A 19,008-nucleotide genomic window follows, 5' to 3' on the forward strand; every position below is an offset into this window, starting at 1 on the left:
TAAAGCCTGGCTTCAATTCCAGGGGTCCCAATTTGACAACATTGCCACCTAGGCACCCTTGAACCTAAGCCTTGGCTACTGCACCCTCAGTGCCTGCCCCCCTTCTGAAATGCCAATGATGTCAGCAAACAGGGCAACTGTTTGAAAATACAATTGCCGAAGCTGGGAGGATGCAAATGTTGCATGAATTGGATAGGTGTGAGTTTTGAAATGTCCTTTTTGTGTCCAACAGAGAATGTCTAGAGGACTGTTTGGCTTTTTGTAATTTGTGTTCCTCATGTTGAAGCTACAGATCCAAAGCCAAGTTCTTGCTGCAGCTTTCACATTTAACTTACAAAGAAATAAATCCCGCAAATCCTTTAAAGATTATATTTGGTGACTGCTTGATACCATTTGTAAATGGAATTAATGACACTCTTTAAAACATTGAAGAATATAAGTTTTCAGTATCCCATGTTATTATACAATAGTTTGAATTTCTGGCTTAGCCAACAAACATTCCTGAATATCTAAAAGCTCTTAAAAATCTAGTGATTCATAGAGTCATTTGATTCTTATGTTTTCCAAAATGCTCCAAAACTAATTTGAAAGGCAAATGTCATTTCAAATCATGCACATTTTATGTTGGAATTACAAGATTCTTTTGCTACTATAATGCACCAAATTCTCACAAACACTGCAAATACCCAAAATCCCAATATATGCATTCTTTAATACAAACATATTAATACTATGTATTTGGCTCTTTTAACTACTTCTGTCCATAATACTGAAATCTGTAGCTATTAAAATGCACTTACCCACTAGGAGATAATTATGTCATCCAAATGGCTGGGGAGCCCCTGCCCAGTGCTTTTTCTGGAAATACCTTCGCAACAGCTCTGACAGTATACTTGGTGGAGATATGGGACCCAGGCTGTGGAGCAGCTCTTTGTAAACCTCCAGGAGACCCCACTGAACTCTGCTTTAAGGGTGCTATGTCATTATCCTGTGAGTGTGCCAGTTTTCCAGCCATGGTCCCTAGATTCAAATTACACTCCATCTCCTTCCTCAGCCTACACACGGAAGCCAGCAACTCCCACTCAGATTGCCACACCACTCATTTGGATATAATTAGTTTCCTTAGGGGCTCATTGTGTTCTAAAATTTTCCCTAGCTTTTCTGGCTACCACTCTTACAGATGTTGACTGGTTGAGCCTCTCCTGGTACTGCCTGCCACTGCTTGCCACTGGCTATTCTTGATAGCATTTTATAGATATTGCTTATTCTTGCTTCCTCAGCAGTTTGTGAGTACAGTATGGCACCAGCTTGGGCATGTTTGCCTTGCTCCCAGTCATAACCCCATCCAGCATGGTCATACATTAGGAACCCACTGCTGTTTAGGAAAAAGAAAACAAAACCCAAGGACTTTTGTGTCCTCCTGAGGCAGTACCTGGGAAAGGTAGATAGTTATCGAAAAACTCAGGAGAAAAAGAGTAAAGTGACATGGATTATCTCTCAGATTAGGACTGTGAGTGATGACGTGTAATGGTTTCACTAGCCAAAACTAAGACAGCAGGTCAGACACATTCATGGACTTAGCTTTGTGTGTCTGGAGTTGAGATGTATTCAGGACACCAAAGTGGTTGGTAACGGTTGGTAGATGAATGTATGTGCCTAGCCCTTGTGAGATCTGGACTGACTGTCTGCCTCTAAGAGCAGGGAAGTGATGGTCAAACCCATGGAAATGTATCAAATCCCTCCTGAGGACTGCAATAGGAGAAGAAAAGGAGGCCAGGAATAGGACCGTAAGAAACTGCCATTTAAGTTGCAGACACAGAAAGCAGAGCCTGCCTGTGACATTGGGAAGAAGGCTGAAGGGCAGATGCCTGTCTCTCACTTCCAGTATGTCCTCCCCGACTATAAGCATGTGGGTGGGCAGGGGCCGCCTGAATGCTCAGTGAGAAATGGTGGTTGAGGTGGGATGGTGTGGGTGTGAGGCTGTGATGAGCTCTGCTTCTGGAGTGTGTGGAAAGGTTTGGGAGCGAGAGTCTGCATTCTGTGCTTTCTCTGCCACTTCATGCCTCACCAAACATTCTTTCCTTACTCTGAGTCATGGTTTTGAGTAGGAGCATGTCTTTCCTAAAGTGAAAAGGCAGGTGTGAGGAGGAAGCAGGGACAGGAGGGGGATGGAGTAGAAGTACCTTGCTATTGAGGCGCATGTGTGTGTTATCTACCCATGTACAAATGTGTAAGCTAGTGTCCCTGTGTACACATCTATGTCAGGTATGTAAGGTTTTCCTCTGTGTGATTTTTTTTTATCATATAAGTTTCTATGCTTTCTCTGTCTGCATAGTCTATCTCATGTCCCAGTAATTCATTTATTTATCATACAAATGTACTGTTTTATGGACGATTGCTCTTTTACCATAGTTAAAGAAGTACTGATAAAGACCCGAACAAAATTCCTAGTGGGTCCTGATTCTGAACCTCCAAAAGGAGGGAAATTCATTTTAGAAGGTGGAGACTCCTGCCTGGGGTCCTATCCATGCAGACCTGACTGACATCCTGAGGGTTTAGAATGTTTTTTCTCGTTACATGGGAAGAGACTACCTGTTAGCTCTGAAGAACGTGGATGACAGTGTCAAGGCCACTGCTGCAAGGCTGTGTTTGTTTGGGGTACAGTCCTCACTCCTGCCTGTAGTGTGGAGAAATTGACACCTTGTGGAGGTAAGCTGTTTCAGGGTTTCTGGATGGGAGCACCAAACCTTACAGCTTTCCTCTACTGCACCCCCATTCCCATCCTACCCAGCCCCTGCTCCAGACAAGAACACATTCAGCATAGCAGAATCTTTTATTTCAGCAAAACCAAATGCATTCCTTTGCCCAACACAAGAGTCTCCTGCCCTCCTTTGAGCTGTCCAACCACGGCCCAGACTTTTGCACTTGTAATTCTATAAATCCTTTTTTTTTAAGCAGGTCTCCCAGCTGATGGAAGTCAGAGGCCTTTTACAACCTGGATCTATCCTGAGACCCTTCATGCTTCACTCTCCAAGGGCCGTGCAATACCACACACAAGAAGCGAAGGAAGCAACAGAGAGGCTAAAGAGAATGATCCTTCTTCCCCCATCATTTGGAGCATCCATGAACCCCCTAAAGAATCAAGAGCATGTGAGGTTGGTTTTGTGGGCAGGAAATGGTATTTGCAACGGACTAGAGAGAAAATACAGCAGCGGAAGAAAAAGCCTGCGGAGTTTGTGGGACAGCAAGCCTTAGACAATTTTATCGAAGTGCACGGGGAGCAGCTTGTATGATGAGTCGTCCTTGGCTTGTGGAGGGTCACAGGCCACAATGAAGTTTGCAACCTGTTCTGTTTGCTTGTACTTGCAATCTGGATATGACCCTGAAACATACTGACAATTGGTCATGGACACAGGTTTTGCGCTCTGATGGCAGTTGGTATTGCCGTTCTTGCAGGCGATGTTGGGGGTGTTGCAGGTGGGGATCACGCTGGTGAAGGTCTCATGCAGGAAAGTGTTGATGTTTTTGCAGTATTTGTTGTACTGGTTGATCTTGGGCATTGCTGTGCTGCATGATTCAGGGTTGGGCTGTACGTGCTGTGTGTCAAACCACTGAGCTGAGGTCATGCCACTGGGCTTGGCACTGACTGGACTCTCGGCCACCCACAACCCCAGCAGCAGGACCAGCAGCAGGCATCGGAACTGTGTCTTGGCTGGTGCCATCTTTCCTGAGAGGGAACAATAAGGCAGAGGGAGTATGGGTGAGCAAACATTCATGGGGAGCGTACTGCTAGACTCTCTAAAACTTTCATTTCTTAATCAATAATTGTAGGGCTCCTGCAGCCAAGATGAGCAATACTGATATTTTCCCAGCAGGTTTGTACCTTTCAGTGAGTCCAATAAGCTTAAACATTGCTCATCCCTTACAATAATTTAGGAGACCATGGCCACCCTTCATATGCACGTATAGGAACAAACAGAAAAGTTAAGAAAATCTCTAGCTAAGGTCCAATGCGATAGCCTAGTGACTAAATCCTTGCCTTGCATCTGCCGGGATCTCATATAGGCAATGGTTTGTATCCCAGCTGCTCCACTTGCCATCCAGCTCCCTGTCTGTGTCCTGGGAAGGCAGTGAAGGATGGCCCAAGGTCTTGGGACCCTGCACCCATGTGGGAGACCTGGAAGAAACTCGTGGCTCCTGGCTGTGGATCAGCACAGCACCAGCTATTGTGGCCACTTGGGGAGTGGACCAGTGGGTGGAAGATCTTTCTATCTCTCCTTCTCTCTGTATTTGCTTTTCCGATAATAAAATAATAAATATTTAAAAATAATTTATTTGAAAAAATTTTATTTGAAAAGGAGAAATTCTCACTTCTCTGAGATGCCTTCCTGGCCTATCAGGGACATTCTCTTCATGAAACTGTTTCCTTGCTTACTCTCCATCTCATATCTACAATTCTCCTGTGCAAGGACAAGGAACTCTGATCTAGTTGCTTCCGGTACCAGTTCTGTATCATCCTAAATCCTACATCTTCATAGCACTTATTGAAACAGGCCCTTGTAATGAAAGATAAATGAACAAGAGACTAACAAGTAAATTACATGAAATACATACATTTATATATTTACGCATAGTCATTTATACATGAAATATGTATAAAAGCACATGATTCCCAGAAAAACGGAGTCAAATCTCAAAGAGGTAGCTTTGAATTCAGGCTTAAATACTGTCATCCATTGAAACAGGATGGCAAAGGCCCATGGGAAGTGATCGGACTAAGTGCTGTGAGCAACAGAAAGGTTCTTTGTGCCTTCTCTACTGGAGAAGAGACTGCCTAGAGCTGCAGAGTCTTGCTTCTCTTACAGGTGGATATTGGCTTGATAGAAACTTTCCCTTACAAGAGAGGAACTTCTGCAGTCATCGCAGACTAAGTCCTTCCAGGTTGGACTACAGGGAGAGTAAAGACCCTGAAGACTCTGATTGGTGTTTCTCAAACCCTGTTGCTGAAGGCATTCCTGTGGGCTATGTGAAGAGACTGTATAGGACAAGGAACTAAGAGCTGCCAACACCCATTCATGTGTGCTGCTGCCGTCCCATCCCCTTCCATACTGATTCAGCATGTCTGAAGGCTGGACACATCCACTCTTCATTGTGCAGGTAAGGTAGCAGCTAAAGCACCATCAGATAGCAGACACCCATGTGTGCTGTAGCCCCACCCCTAACCCTGCCTCCTTCAGGTATGCAATCAGCCCCTGCCTATGTACTACCTCTCATCCTTTGAAAAGCATGGCCCTAGGTTGGGTGGAAAGAGTTCTCCTTCATGACTATGTTCTATTCTTTGGTCTTTTATAAATCTTGTTTCCTGTTTACCTCTAAAAAGACACCAAAAAGCTTAAGATCTTCCATCTATGATCCATTCCCCCAACTACTTGCTTCAAGCTAAAGCTAGAAGCCTGGAACTCAGTCTGGTATCCTATTTGGGTTATGGGGACTGGAGTGCTTGAGCTATCATTTATTACTTTCCAGAGTGTGTACTTGCAGGACGCTGGAGTCAGAGGTACAGTTGGGACTGGAAACAGAAACTCAGAAATAGGACATGGGCATCCCAAGTGGCATCTTAGCTGCTGTGCGAAGTGCCCCCTTGTCATGGTTCTTTTCTGAATCTCTGAGAAGCCATCATGAAAAGAAATTAATCTTTGAAGAGATATAGGCCAAGAATCCGTACCCCACACTCCCAGGCTAGCTTGGATATTGCTTCTAAAAGAGTTGATTTTTAACGTCACATAGTTAGACTAGTTCCTCTCCATTTTGTGGCCCAGTTTCTCACTGAAGTTAGTGAAAAAATAAATAAAGTCACTCCCAGTAAGAAAATCATGGTTTCAGCTGGCAAAGCAGTGAGGGAGGCTGGGTTATTTCCACGCCTGTCATTCTGCCCTCTGTTGGAGGATGTCTTGGAGTGATAAGGCTCAGAGCTGGAAGACACATTAGAGAGAATTTGACTCAAGCCCTTTGTTTCACTGGTGAAGGAAATCAAGTTCCTGAAAAGGCCAGTGCCCCCTCCTTGGGCCACCAAATGAGTGGCAGAGCTGGGACCAGGAGCTTCCTGATTTTCAATCATCCCTTTGGTCTAGTGCCAAATGAAAAGGGGGGAATGAGTTTCCCATAGAAGCAGAGCATTGCCAGCTTGTCTCTGAGCCTCCAAGATAATAAGTGCGCATTCCTCAAATAACTCTCTTAATCCTTTGGTAACATTTAGAAGAAAGTCTCCTCTTGGAGCCAAAATGTAAAATTTTAAGTACTTTCTAGTATTTGTTTCTTCTCTTTAATAGAGACAACCTGTCTTAGGTTGAGTTTTCAGCTTAAAAATAGTATCTAAATTGAAATTTAGAAAACAAGAGATTGGGCCTCTCGCGGTGGCCTAACAGCTAAAGTCTTTGCCTTGAACGTACCAGGATCTCATATGAGTGCCAGTTCTAATCCCCACAGCCCCAATTCCCACCCAGCTCCCTGCTTGTGGCCTGGAAAGCAGTTGAGGATGGCCCAAAGCCTTGGGACCCTGCACCCACGTGGGAGACCTGGAAAAGGTCCTGGCTTTGGATCGGCTCAGCTTTGGCCATTGCAGCCACTTGGGAGGTAAACCATTGGACAGGAGATCTTCCTCTCTGTCTCTCCTCTCTATATATGTATCGAACTTTGCAATAAAAATAAATAAATCTTAAAAAAAAAAAAGGAAAGAAAGAAAACTAGAGAAGGACCTTTGGCTTGCTGATTAAGACATTGCCTGGATGCCTGCATCCCAAAGTGCAGTGGACTGGTTTGACTCCCAGCTCTGCTCCCAATTCCAGCTTTCTGACAACGCAGGCCCTGGGAGGCAGCAGGGATGGCACAAGTGATTGGGAGGCCAGGACTGAATCCCTGGATCCTTACTTTGGCCTGCCTCAACCCCTGCTATTGTGGGCAGGTGGGAGCTCTCTGTCTCTCTTTCAAATGAATAAAAATAAGAAGTGGTTTCCATTCATTATACATATTTTCATTTCTCTGAATTAAGTTAAACTAGTATTCTGTGAAAATGTTGCAATTGGTTGTTTAATTTGTTTCCATTGAATGAGTAAATCTCTATTGAATAAATTAGAAAACTGGTGATGAGTGGCCGTTGCAAAAACTATCCAGGGAGAAAGTGAATGACTGCACCTGCTCAGCTCGTCCTGTGCCGGTCTCTAGGCCCATGGCCCAAGTGTTGGATGCTCCCTAGCACCTGCTGGAATTTGTAAAATTCCTGTTTCTTTCAGATAGCACATTTCCAAAGGAGACAATAGTCCTCAAAACTCTCAGAATCTGCGCTTTGAGGGTAAAACGTATAGGACATCTGTGCCTCTTCCCCAAGGTAGAGCCCAATTCACCACTGGGACTCCCCTTCTCCATAGAGGCCATCCCTTCAGGCACTGCTCCCCATAAAGCAACAAACAAACAACCCCCCCCCAAAAAAAAGGACAGTTAAACTCAGGGGATCATCACAGTTGAGCTGAGCACAGCAAGCAGATCTTTGAAAGATTTTCTTCTTCCAGGAAGCTATTTCTCTCTTACAGGCTGTCATTGGAGCCGCTCTCATCCATTGGGATGGAAAGATTACCCAGGGAGTCTTCATCTTACAGGAATGTTCCCGAGGCTGGGGAGGGCAGTAACTGCAGAGGGCTGGACTAAACATTTCCTGCTGACCACTGATGACTGCCCACTGCCTCTCCAAGCTCTGAATCCAACTTCACTGTGCCCTCCGTCCTGTGGGTTCTAGCTTTATAGCTGCTGCCCTCACTCAGGGAGACCTGGGGAGCGGGGTTCCTTTGATGTGTGTTTTGATCCTAACCATTTATCATGAGTCTTCCCGAAGGCCACAGTCTGTTTTATCCATTAAGCCCTCCCTGTCTAGAGCCTGGGTGGTTTTCAAGGGCCTACAGTATTTTGAGACTGGGAAGGAAAAAAATGCATTTGCTCTAATATGTGAAAACTCAAGAGCAAAAATCAAATGTACAGTATTTACTTACCTGTTACCAAGTGGCATAAAAGTGATATCATTTACTTTGGAAATGGTTTGCATAAGAAATTCCTTACATTGGGGAATGATCTTACCTCAGATGTTCTCATTTCACAGAAATTCCCAAGTACCATCGTCGAAGAAGCAATGTCAATCAGAAATAATTTTAAAAGCAAATCTTTAAAAATATTTGCAGATATGGACTTGGTGTCATGTTGTAATGCTAGAAACCCATATGGAATCTGTTAAAGTCTTGACTGCTCCACTTTTGATTCAGTCAGTTCTCTGCTAATGTGCTTGAGAAAGCAGCAAAAGATGGCCTGTTTGGGCCCCTACTAACCACATGGACACCCTGATGGAGTTGCTGGCTTCCGAGTGGTCCAGCTGCAGCATTGTGGTCACTTGGAGAATCAGTCAGTAGATGGAAACTCTGTCTTTCCCTTTCTCTATGTGAAACTCTTGAGTTTCAAATGAAAAACTTTTTAAAAAAAAGATTTATTTTTTATTGCAAAGTCAGATATATATAGAGGAGGAGAGACAGGACGATCCTCTGTCCAATGATTCAGCCCCACGTGACCGCAACGGTTGGTACTGCGCTAATCTGAAGCCAGGAGCCTGGAGCCTCTTCCGGGCCTCCCAAGAGGGTGCAGGAACCCAAGGCTTTGGGCCATCCTCAATTGCTTTCCCAGGCCACAAGCAGGGAGCTAAATGGGAAGCGGGGCTGCCGAGATTAGAACCGGCACCTATATGAGATCCCAGCGGGTTCAAGGCGGGGACTTTAGGTGCTAGGCCACTGCACCGGAAGCAAAAAACTTTTTTTTTTTTCAAGAACTCCCAGTGGGTCTGGGTGAAACCCAGCCTCCCCTGCTCAAAACTGAAGCTTCTGCTGCTCAATCTTGTCCTGTCCACTTGCCCTTTCCCAATGGCTTCCCTCACTGCTCTCCAAGCTTGGGTGACTCCAGTGGAGTTGTGTGATAAACTGCTATTCCTTAGGTCTCTAAAAACAGCCTGTCTTCAACTTTGCTTTTGGTTTTCCCTCTTCCTTGAGAGCCCAGTTTCCATCCAGCTAGCCCTCAGGGGCACACAGTAACCACATGACCCAATGCTGGGTCTTCTCATCATTTGTAACACAAAGTGTCTCAGTTCCCCCCTGACTCTGATACTCTGAAACAGGAAAAAATATCACAAAGACCAGGCTGGAGTATAGGATAGAACTGAAGGAAGAACTCGAGGGAGCATGAAAGAAGGCACACAGAATAAGCAAGAGTTTTCTCCAAAGTACTCCCTCCCCTCGCCCCCAGGACAACCTAAGAAGCAAGGATAAGGATGCCAGGAACTCTGTCTGGCTTGTTGGGTTAGGAGGCAGCAACACCAGCAAGGTGGCACTCTCTGAAGGCCAAGGGCCACTCCCTGCCTGTATGGAATTGCTGGAGCTAGCTCCTGGCCCCTCAGCAGAGGACAATGGTGAGGTGCGTTTATAGAGGAAACTGAGGAATCTGTGACTGATGGGTTGGAAGCTATGTGGCTCTGATAAGGTACTTAGGATAGGGTGGGAGCAGAACTGTTGCTGATGCTTTTTCTGTGGGCTCCACAGCTGAGATAAGCTGAGGAGGAAGGCATACTGTCAGTTGGCTTCAGGAGGCAGATGGTTCTGGGTGGATGTAGTTCTCTGGGTGTAGTGGAGAATGCTTTCAGCTACATTTTTGCAAACCTGCTCATCCACCTATGGTGGACTGGTTCCCGGTCCCTCAGTAGAGGGCAGTAGTGAGGTCAGGACAGGTGACTTGAAGGAGACTTTCTCTTGCCAGTGGACACCCCTAAGGTCTTGTCATTTGACCATTTGATTTAGTATTATTCTTGGCTGTGAAACAATGTTTGCAGCATTCGTTAATAAATGAGGCTGCGGTTGTGACTGTTTAGCTTCCCAATTACTTTGGAAGTAGAAACAGCAATATTGTTGGGAGGGAGGGAAGAGGGAAAAGATGAGACGGCGAGCTGTACAGAGAGGCTGGAAAAGCCAAGAAACTGGAAGTATGACAAGATTGCAGGGCAGTGTCATGCTGCCAAGCAGCTCTGGCACACACCTGAATTCTGGCTCTTGGGCTGTTTTCCTGAGAACTAAGGTTAAAAAATAATGGAGGTCAAGGGCCCTGCACAATGGCTCAATTGCTACTCCTGACCTCCATCCAGGCTGGGATCCCATATGGACACTGGTTCATATAACAGTTGTTTCATTTCCCATCCAGCTCCCTGCTTATGGCCTGGGAAAGCAGTGGAGGATGGTCCAGGGTTTGGGATCCTGTACGGTAGGAGGACATGTGAGCCTGGAAGGTCAGCGAGCACAGGTTTGCAGTTCATTGGACAGTATTTGCATGACAATAACCAAATGGCTACCTTTGGTATAAACAGCATGTAAATGAGAACACCTGGTGTAATATACAAAACAAAAGGAATTCCAATCAAGAGAGGGAAACAGTACGGACTCTCAGTGTATAAAGTCTGATGCCCCTAATAAACTTCGGCTTTGACCATCAGTCAGGGTCCACGCGTGTTATTATCGGCTCTGTGCACCAAGTCCGTCGCTGCGGGACAGCGACACTGTACCCATATGGGAAACCCGGAAGAAGTTCCTGGTTCTTGGCTTCAGATCAGTTCAGCTTGGGCCATTGCGACCACATGGGGAGTGAAGCAGTGGATGGAAGATCTTTCCCTCTGTCTCTCCTTCTCTCTGTAAATCTGCCTTTCCAATAAAAATAAATAAATCTTAAAAAAAAAGTAACTGAGGTCAATAACCAAGTTGATTTCTTCAAGAGGGATTCTCCCCTGAGAGGAGCCCCTGGCCCAGGAGACTGGCTTACAAGCTAGATCCTGGCATGCCAGCTGAGTCTTGCTCAGAACTGCATTACAAGAAATTCAGTTGCTACATTCCTTCTGGGAAGCCTCACTCTCTCCCCAGTGACTCATGCTGGCTCCCACTGGCTTCATGTGTTTCTTTTCCGTGTAATTGTTTGGAGGGTTTTCTCAGGGGGCCCACTCTCACCAAGACCTTGCCTCAGTGGAAGCGCTGTCTCCTTTGGTTTTTTTCTCTGGATTTGACCTCAAGAGGAACAGGGTGGGTCTTTAACCCAACCAGAGCAGAACCCTGTGGCTTCTCTCCCACACCTGCTCTGGCCTTCCACTCTCAAGCTGATGCAGCCTTCAGACCTCCCAGGGATGACAGCAGTGACAATGAACAGTCATCACAGCAAGACCAACCTTTTTGCTCCCCCTGTTCTTCAAGTGAAATATCGTCCAGAGATATAAACCCATGAGAGCAAGTTCAACAATTCCTCATGAAGGTCAGGGGTCTCCTACACTCGGCAGAATGCAGGTGTCTACAGAGGGGTCCCATGGTCACAAGATGAATAACCATGTTTCTTCCATATTTTACTCAAAGTACTTAGTTGGTGGGAGGACTAATTTAAAGCACTATTTTTTTTTTATAGAAAAGGAAATTGCATGATGGAATATGCTAAAAAATTCAATGGAACATTCAAGAATAATATCAAATATCTTGACTTTAAATAATCTGACACTATGTAAAAGCACACAGATTTCCCTTTATGCTCCATTCACACTCCTTGATTGTTAACACTTTCCAGCTATTTGACAACTGGGTGTGCACATGTTGCCCAGTACCCATACTATGCCAGTGACTATTCCCTAGTTAGAAGTGCCCTTAACCCTAGAACCACAGCACAGATATCAAAACCAGGACATTGACATGCATCCAATATTATTACAAGCACAATTTTATAGTAACAGAGCAAGAAGTGACTAATCTATAACTATTATTGAATGTAAGAGCTGTCAGTGTAGGCTCAGGCCTGTTGAGCACCACTTTGGGTGTTCTGGTGAATTCTCTGTGGCCACTGTTTGCATTTCAGGGGAAAGTGTGTAAAGCATTGCTCCACACACTGTGAAAATCCCGCTCTGGATGTACCAACATGGAGAGTGGAGAATGGGGAGCCTTACCAAAGATAGACGCTCCGGGATGCCTCGAACAGGAGCTCCACTGAACGTCTCTGAAACGCTTTTTCCCGTCCTTCAAGAGCAGATGGGGAATGAAGGCTTGCTTTTGCACCATGTTTTTATTTACATCGTCAACCAATGGAATGACTAGGGATATGCTTGACTGGTTGACCGTCAAGTCCTTGGATTTTTTTTTATTATTTTTCCACCTCACTGGCGTAGGTGAGGGATAAAAATACAAACATGTCATCGTCATGGGCCTGACTACATTCTCTTTAGAATGAACACACTTTTGTCTCAGATCTGGGAATCTGCCCACTTACAGATTCATTGGTCAGTCCATTATGTTGAATTTAACCTTGGAAAATGTCCGTGATCCATTTGGGACCATGAAACAGAGTTCCAGCTTGTGTACATCGAAAAATCTTGAGTTCTTGACTAAAAACTGTGTGATGTTGGGCACATGTTTAAGTCCTTAGAGACTTACTGCTCTCATTATAAAGCGAGGAGGGTAGGATTGGATATGTCTGAGTCACTTGATATGTATCTTGTGGCATCATAATTTTATGACTATTTACTGAAAGAGCCTTAAAGCCGCACAGATGTGAAATTGAATCTGTTGAATGCCATGGCCTAAGCAAGAATATGCAGCAATTCACATAATGGTCAGTTTGTGTTTTAAAATGCTTAAGTTCAGAAAGTTCTTAAGAAAGTAATGACTGGACCTGGCAGCGTGGTGGCCTAGTGGCTGAAGTCCTCGCCTTGAACGCACTGGGATCCCATATGGGCGTTGGTTCTAATCCCGGCAGCTTCACTTCCCATCCAGCTCCCTGCTTGTGGCCTGGGAAAGCAGTCGAGGATGGCACAAAGCTTTGGGACCCTGCACCCGCGTGGGAGACCTGGAAAGAAGTTCCTGGTACCTGGCTTTGCACTCACTTGGGGAGTGAATCATCAGATGGAAGATCTTCCTCTGTCTCTCTTCCTCTCTGTACATCTGACTTTGTAATAAAAATAAATAAATCCTTAAAAAAAAAGTAATGACCACGATTTTCTTATAATAAAAATTTTAATAATTGATTTGAAAGGCAGAGTTATAGAGAAAGAGAAGCACATGCGTGGACACACACGTGCACGCACAGAGTCTCTAGTTGCTGGCTCACTCCCCAAATGGCTGCAATACCGTAGCTGAGTTAGATTGGAGTAGGGAGACAGGAGCTTTGACAGGGTTTCCCGCATGGATGCAAGGGCCCAAGCACTCAGATCATCCTTTGCTACTTTTCTGGGTTCAAAGTAAAGCAGCCAGAACTGGAATCAGCACCCACAGGGGATATTAAAACAGCAGGCAGCAGCCCAATCTGTTGTGCCACAGTGCTGCCCTGGTTATGGTTTTTTTAAACAAGTTTTCCAGGGGCTGGCACAGTAGCCTAGTGGTTAAAGTCCTTTCCTTGCACGTGCCGGGATCCCATATGGGCATTAGGTTTCTGGCTCCTGGCTTCAGATTGGTGCAGCTCCAGCCATTGCGGCCACTTGCGGAATAAATCAATGGACGGAAGATCTTCTTCTCTGTCTCTCCTCCTCTCTGTGTATCTGACTTTCCAATGAAAATAAAAAATAAACCTTTAAAAACCCACACATTTTCCAAAATTCATGGTAATTATTTTTTATTATTTTTAAAAGATTTATTTTATTTTTCTCCAGGTCTCCCATGTGGGTGCAGGGTCCCAAGGCTTTGGACTTGTCCTCCACTGCTTTCCCAGGCCACACAAGCAGGGAGCTGGATGGGATGTGGAGCTGCCAGGATTAGAACCGGTGCCCATATGGGATCCCAGTGCATTCAAGGCAAGGACTTCAGCCAGGACTGCGCTGGGCCCATGGTAATTATTTTTAAAAATCAAGATTTATTCATTTACTTGAAGCCAGAGTTACACAGAGACAGAGATGGGGAGAGATACAGAGGGAGACAGCTTCCCAACCCCTGGTTCACTCTCCAGATAGCACACAATGGCCAGGGCTGTGCCAGGCTGAAGCTAGGAGGCAGGAGCTTCTCTCAGGTCTCCCATGTGGGTACAGAGGTCCAAACATCTGTACCATCTTTTTGCTGCTTTTCCCAACTGCATTAGCAGGGAGTTGGACTGGAAGTGGGGTAGCCAGGACACAAACCAGCACCGATACCAGAGGTTGGAGTTGCTGGTTGTGACTTTATCCACTGTGACATAACACTGGCTAATAAATATTTTTTTTAAGATTTATTTATTTTTATTGGAAAGTCAGATATACAGAAAGGAAGATCTTCCATCTGCGGATTCACTCCCTAAGAGGCCACAGTGGCTGGAGCTGAGCCGATCTGAAGGCAGAGGTTAGATGCTTCTTCTGGGTCTCCTATACTGGTGCAGAGACCCAAAGCTTTGTGCCATTCTTGCCCACTTTCCCATGTCACAAGCAAGGAGCTCGATGGGAAGTGGGGCCGCTGGGACACGAACCAGTGACCATATAGGATCCTGACGAAGGTAAGGTGAGAACTTTAACTACTAGGCTACTTTGCCGGGCCCTGGCTCATATTTTTAAAAGTTTTTATTTATTTTTCTTTACTTGAAAAACTGCAAAGAGTAAATCTTTCATATGATGTCAACAGCCAGGGTTAGGCCAGACTGAAGCCGGGAGCTCAGGACTCAATCTGGACCTGTCATATGGTTGGTAGTGATCCAGCTACTTGAGCCATTACCTGCTGCCTACCAAGATATCCTTCAGCAAAGGCTTAATAGAAAGCAGTGCCAGGACTTGAACCCGGCACTCTAATATGAAATGCAGACATCCTAAATGGCATCTTAGTTGTACACACATATACGTATAGATATGTACATGTATACACACACACATATATATATTTAACTTTTTTTTTGAGAAGACAGAACGAGAGTGAGAGAGAGAGAGCGAGAGAGAGAGTGTGCTTCTGTCTTTTGATTCCTCCCCTCAGTGCCTGCAATGATGGGACCAGGTGGGACCAGGACAAAGAATCAGGTAAGCAATGCAGATCTCCCATGTAGACATTAGGAACCTAGTTACTTGAGCCATCATTGCTGCTTCCAGGCTGTGCATTAGCAGAAGTGCTTAAGTAAGGAGTCAGAGTCTAGAATCAAACCCAGGTAATGCAATTAGGATGCAGGCATTTTAGTTGCTAAGCTAAGTACTCACTGACTGCGATGTTTCCACACTGTAATCAGTCCATTGGAAAAGAGTGGAGGATCGCTTGCTGTAAACCATGGAAGATGAACTAGGAAATTCAGATGAATCGGAGGGAAGGAAAAGCCTTAGAGGTCTTTCATGGTGGAAGTGAGGGATAGCAAGTGTACCTAAGGACTAGCTTCAACACCTTGGAGAGAAAGTTGGTAATGTCTTTAGGGCCTTCTTGCTATCTATTGCTGTGACAATTGAGCACTTTAGATAGGAGTCCTGACAGGGGACACACTCAAAAGTTAGTGGCTTTAAATCATTCAACCTCTTTGGATTCATGGATTTATGGAGGACAGAGATAAGAAAAGCTGAAGTAACACTAGCTTAGAAATTCCTTGAACCTATTTTTTTTTAGTTGTTCTTCCTGTTGATAGCATTTACCCTTCTCCATCTCCCTATTGCAAATGACCTAACCCAGAGAAATGAATAAATATGGTCTTTTTTTTTTTACCTGACCTTGAACCTAACCTTATCTACTCTTGGCTAGGAAGGAGCCTTATTGGCACAAGGAGGATGAGGAGGAATTTGGCTTCCTTTGTTTAAATCTTTGTTCTTTTGCCACGGAAGTCAGGCCTGCTCCATTCATCACAGTTTGGGCCGCTCAACATTTGACATGTCAGTAATAAATATAAATGCTAATACTTCAAACTTCCCCTACATGCCAGTCATGGAATTAAGTGCTTTCTAAGTATTGTCACATTAATCCATGTATAATACTTCTATGAAGTAGGAGCCTCTGAATAGAAGAGGAACTTCTTACCTCCCTAGTTAAGAGACTTTTCTATTACAATATTTCCTCTTTCTTTTTAAAAAAGATGTATTTATTTTTATTGGAAAGGCAGAGTTCTACAGAAAGATCTTGCGTCCACTGATTTACTTCCCAAATCTAGGAGTCAGGAGCTTCCTCCAGGTCTCCCATGCAGGTGCAGGGTCCCAAGGCTTTGAGCCATTTTCGACAGCCCTCCCATGTCAGAAGCAGGGAGCTGGATGGGAAGAGGAGCAACTGGGATATGAACTGGTACCCATTTGGGATCCTGGTGGATGCAAGGCAAGGACTTTAGCCATTACGCTACGGTGTCGGGCCCTCAGTAGCAACATGGACATTCTCATCATACTCCTTGTGACTCCATAATCTACTGTTAGGTTACTGCCGTGGGGTCTCATGCAGGTGAACCGAGCTTTAAGAGCTGTAATTACACCTCTTTCCCCACTCCATGGTTAGGTGGGGTAGCAGGGTGGCATTAAAATGAGTGTATGAGTTTGAAAAGACTTAAGAGTTCACTTATTTGTGCAGGAGCACAGAGGAAACATGACGAAAGGGATGTAGGCTGTCCCCAGAGAGAAGACTCCCTGGCTGCTGGTGTGGTTTAGCTGCTTGCTCTAAGGTTATCCCCTGGAGCATCCACTCTATGAAGTAGGCCAAGGTGAAAAGCAGACTCCTTGGCCTCAAAGGCATTTCCTTTTCCTACCCTTGACTCCTGTGTTCAAGACCCTTCTCTTCATTGATTTCTCCCACTCTCTTCTTAATTATGGCCCATTCATTTGGGTATTATGGAGTTTTCTGTGCACCAGGGTTATATAGTGAAGTCTCCCACCTAATCTGTCTCTGATGTCCTCATCCTTGCTCCAGCTCTTGGTTTGCTTTTCTCTAATGGGATCCTGATCCAGGCTGCTAGAATTCTCTTGAATAGGGCTGGGCAATTCTTTCCTGGAGACTAGATTTCCTTCTCTAGGCTTAACTTGATTCACATTCTTCAACTTGTTTTTTTTTTTTTTTTTTAAGATTTTTATTGCAGAGTCAGATATACAGAGAAGAGACAGAGAGGAAGATCCTCCGTCCGATGATTCACTCCCCAAGTGACCATAATGTGGTGCTGTTCTGATCCGAAGCCAGAAGCCAGGAACCTCCTCCAGGTCTCCCAAGCGAGTGCAGGATCCCATGTGAGTGCTTGGACTGCCTTCGACTGCTTTCCCAGGCCACAAGCAGGGAGCTGGATGGGAAACGAAGCTGCCAGGATCAGAAACAGTGCCCACATGGGATCTCAGTGTGTTCAAGGTGAGGACTTTAGCCTCTAGGCCACTGCACTGGGCCCACATTCTTCAACTTTCAAGTAAGGCTGCATTAAGGCTCAGGCAGCTTTAACATTTGGTCTAAGTTATTATTATCCTACACCTTGGATTTGGATTTTGAATAACCAGATGTCTATTTCAACATTATTCTTGGCATCCCTAAACTTGGCTGTCATCAAGATCCTGTAAAGGGAAGGGTTACTGTCAGAGCTAATGAGTTGAAGCATTAGTGATGAGAACAATCTAATCATTCGGATTCACTGTTAATACCAGAATGAGTATTCTGCATGTAACACAGAGTGAAATTTTCTTTATGAACCTTAAAAAAGTTAAAATTCTACCAACTGACAGATTTTAAAAAAAGATTTTACTTATTTATTTTATTGGAAAGGCAGGTATACAGAGAGAAGGAGAGACAGAGAGAAAGATCTTCTGTCCACTGTTTCACTCCCCAAATGGTCATAACAGCTGAAGCTGAACCAATCTGAAGCCAGGAACTTCTTCTGAGTCTCCCATGGGGGTGCAGGGTCCCAAGGCTTTGGGTAATTTTCTACTGCTTCGCTGGGTCACAAACAGGGAGCTGGATGGAAAGTGGAGCAGCCTGGACAAGAACTGGCACCCACATGGGATCCCGGCACATGTAATGTGAGGATTTAGCCACTAGGCTATAGCATCGTACTCCCTCCCCAACAAACTGGGCCCAATCAGGGATATTTAAATTTAGTGTTTACTATTTTAAGAAAAATGCTGAAATAATGAATGGTTGTGAAAATTTATTACAATTAAAATAATTCTTAAGAATTTTCATTTAGTTAAAAATTGGGAAGGTAATATAAACAATAGGAAAATGTGTTAGCTAAATAACGCTAAGAAGAACATTATCTGTAATTTTTAAGCCTACAATACTTATAATGACTTCATAATGCAAGTACCATTAACAATAAGTACAAGGCAGAATATAAATTAGATTACATAGGGGCCAGCACTGTGATGCAGCCGCTTAAATCACTGCTTTCGGTGCTATTATCTGTGTGGACACTGGCTGCATCACTTCCAATCTAGCTACCTGCTCATGTGCCTGGGAGAGCAGTGGAAGTTGGTTCAAGTCCTTGAGCCCCTGTACCCATACGGGAGACTTAGAAGAAGTTCCTGGTTTCTGGAGCTTGGTCTAGCCCTGGCTGTTATGGTCTTTTTGGGAGTGAACCAGCAGGTAGAAGATCTCTTATCTCTCCTTACTTCAGTATAACTCTTTCAAATAAAATAAAACAAAAAAAACTTACTAAAAGTTGAGGCATAACTCATATAAAATACACAAATTGAAGTTTACATTGCAAGGAGTTTTCACATATTAAACACATCTGACCAAAAGTAGGTAATACCCAGCTCCCCCAAAGTCTCCCCTAGGTCCTTGTCAGTCAGTACCTCCCTGAGGCTACTTCTGTCCTGACTCCTGTTACTACAGATTACTTTAGAACTTTTTACTTATCTAATGTTATTTAGGTCACAAATCTTTCAAGAAAGATTAATAAAAGAGAGCAGCTTTAATTTATGTAAATCACATAATGACACTGAGAGAGGGAGAGACAGAGAGAGGTTTTTCATCTGCTGGTTCATTCCCTAAATGGCCCCACCATTAGGGGCTAGGCCAGGCCAGGATGAAGCCAGGC

The 19,008-nt window shown here is 44.6% G+C and overlaps 1 protein-coding gene across 5 annotated transcripts in view; it reads right to left on the minus strand.

Annotated features, from left to right (window-relative positions):
• Positions 1 to 2,917: 2,917 nt before the first annotated feature.
• Positions 2,918 to 19,008, minus strand: part of LOC121148648 (ribonuclease 8-like) — a 32,567-nt gene continuing 16,476 nt past the window's right edge. For 4 of the 5 annotated variants that reach the window (XM_040968850.1, XM_040968852.1, XM_040968849.1 and 1 more), the window contains exon 4: positions 2,918 to 3,727. In XM_040968850.1, coding sequence (XP_040824784.1) covers positions 3,252 to 3,727 — 476 coding nt within the window. In that variant the 3' untranslated portion in view covers positions 2,918 to 3,251. Of the gene's footprint in view, positions 3,728 to 12,043; positions 12,114 to 19,008 lie in introns of all 5 variants that reach the window. The other variant, XM_040968853.1, reaches the window with a different exon arrangement.

The sequence above is a fragment of the Ochotona curzoniae genome, unplaced genomic scaffold, assembly GCF_017591425.1.
Source record: "Ochotona curzoniae isolate NIBS_2020 unplaced genomic scaffold, NIBS_Ocur_1.0 scaffold_4701, whole genome shotgun sequence".
NCBI lineage: Eukaryota > Metazoa > Chordata > Mammalia > Lagomorpha > Ochotonidae > Ochotona > Ochotona curzoniae.